Source organism: Antrostomus carolinensis, unplaced genomic scaffold, assembly GCF_000700745.2.
Source record: "Antrostomus carolinensis isolate BGI_N321 unplaced genomic scaffold, ASM70074v2 scaffold31038, whole genome shotgun sequence".
In the NCBI taxonomy this organism is placed as follows: domain Eukaryota; kingdom Metazoa; phylum Chordata; class Aves; order Caprimulgiformes; family Caprimulgidae; genus Antrostomus; species Antrostomus carolinensis.
The window spans coordinates 284-2584 of record NW_010332837.1 but is presented as its reverse complement, the minus strand read 5'-3'; the positions used below and the strand labels follow the sequence as shown (position 1 = coordinate 2584).

Sequence of the window (2301 nt, the reverse complement as noted above, 5' to 3'; positions counted from 1 at the left end):
AAATATAGTTTGCTTTAATAACTATTCAAACTCTTCTCCCTTCTTCCCTCCTCTCCCTCCAACAAAATCCTCTAAAATCATAAACTAAAAATGCAAACAGGAAAAGGGAAAGAAAGCAGCATTAATATTAAAGGTTTGGAACAACTGCACCTTCTTCTGAGATTTGTTCACATACACCACTGACAATCTGCAATGTATACTTCTCATTAAAAAAAAAAAAATATATATATATGAAGGATTTAGTTGCTCTAAGACAGTAAATACGAAGGATTTAAAAACCTTAGTGATGTGGTGATTGCTCTTCCTCTGAAAATTGCATAGCAGACTGCCTCTGACTGCCTGTCTGAGAATGAGAGCAGCACGCATCCAGCCCCTGAGATAAGCCTTTTGAAGGGGACCTAAAAAGAGGGGAAAAAGTTCCCCAGTGCACATGCAAATTGAGCTAGTTGGCAATTTGATTTTTTTCTTTTAACTCTGAAAATGTCAGCTGAATTCACCATGTTTTTAAATTTTTTTTTTTCCAGTGCAAGTTGGTTTAAGACAGAACCGTTGTGTCCAGAGAAGCTGCCTGCTCCAGGACAGTGAGGTGCTTAGGCTACGGATCCAAGAGTGACCAAACAGGAATTTACTACCTGGCGATCCAACAGGGAGGAATAAGGTCATGGGGTGCATGTGCTCTTTTTCACACTTCATGAAAACATGCACAGTTCCCAGGTTTGTCCCAGTGACAAATCAAAAATTATGGGAAGATAGCAAAAACATTTCCCATACAGCTGTATATGCAAAGACCCCTCCAAAGAAAAAGAAAACCTCATGCTGTTTGACTTAAGCCCTGTGTAAAATCATAATTCAGAAGGTTTTAACAGTACAAAGGTTTATTTAGAAAAGAGTTTTGATTGTTCTTTAGGTTTGGTTTTTTTTTTTTTGGCAAACATTTATATCTTTTCATAACTCAAAAGACTGTCGGTGCCTGGTACTTTGCACTTTTTTCCCCACATAAGCAGTAAAAGCCAATTTCTTACTGGGATGAGCCCACCACAGGCCCCAGCTGCTCTATTTATAAATACTCAAATCTCCACCACCACTGTCACTTAATCCCTTCCTCTTTATGTCTCTGCTTGTTTTCCCACAAAATTCCAGACCCTATAAAAGCTCACAGCCTCCCAAACTCAGTATCTTAGCTTATTTTCTTCTGCGGACTCCCCATGCCCTCCATCAGGATTCAAAGACAATCACTCCCCTCCCCATTTACCCATCCACACTCCAGCACCACTCCTCCAGCACTACGTCGCCATTCCACACCATGGTGAATGGCCTCAGCCTCCCCAACATCATTCCTGTACCCCACACCACCACTCTGCACCACTGAGGGGACGAGCCCTCTTCCTTCTCTCTAACCCCAAACACCATGTTCTCTTCCCTCCCTTCTTTTTCAGGATAGAGCCTTCTCCTTCTCTTTTAACTCCACTCCTGCCCCAAGGCAAATCCATCCCTCCAGCTCAATGTCGAAAGTTCTTCTTCTTCTTCTTAAACAGAATGTGTTTAAAGGACCTGCGGAAGTCCTGGTTGAAGATGGTGTAGATGACTGGGTTGAGGGAGCTATTGCAATACCCAATCCAGAAGAAGAACTTGAAGAGAGTCTCAGGGACCTCACATGCCTCCCGACAAATACCATAGAGGCTGTAGCTGAAGAAGAAAGGGAACCAGCAAACTACAAAGACCCCCATGACCACGGCCAGTACAAAAGTGAAGCGTTTCTCCCGGGCCTGGGCGACTTTCTTACGGCAGATGCTGCTACGCTTCCGGCGTCGGCGATACGAGAAGAACTGCATGGAGCGATTGCTAGAGCGGGACAGACGGCTACTAGAGTGCTTGGAGGAATATGAGTAGGAGAAGGACTGGCTCTTGCTGCTTTTGCGGGGATGCTCCTCCCGGCTCCGCCTCCGTCTGCTCTCTGAGGTGCTGCTCTCCTCCAGCTCAATGTCCTCCAGCTCAGAGGCTTTGCGCCAGTGGTGCACCGAGTAATGTCCGTTCTCTCCCAGCTGCATCCTCAGGGACGTGCAGCCTGCAGTAGCACGGCTCAAGCCATTCTCAGTCTGGGAGGACCCCTCTGGCATCGTACGCTTCTCAGAGAGGGTCCTGGTCCTTAGCTTGGCCACGCGGTAGATGCGGATGTAGACCAACACCATGATGAGGCAGGGGGCAAAGAAAGAGCCAATGCAAGAAGAAAGGATGTACCATGTCTCGTCATTGAGCTTGCACTGGGGAAAGACATCTCCTTCAGGGTCCCGGTACATGGAG

At 46.1% G+C, this 2301-nt stretch overlaps 1 protein-coding gene across 1 annotated transcript in view; it reads right to left on the bottom strand.

Annotated features, from left to right (window-relative positions):
* Positions 1 to 1164: 1164 nt before the first annotated feature.
* LOC104529364 (alpha-2C adrenergic receptor) overlaps positions 1165 to 2301 on the bottom strand; it is a gene marked incomplete at its 5' end in the record, with an annotated part of 1417 nt that continues 280 nt past the window's right edge. The window contains 1 exon segment of the mRNA XM_010173655.2: positions 1165 to 2301. This exon segment is cut by the window's right edge and continues 38 nt beyond it. Coding sequence (XP_010171957.2) covers positions 1500 to 2301 — 802 coding nt within the window.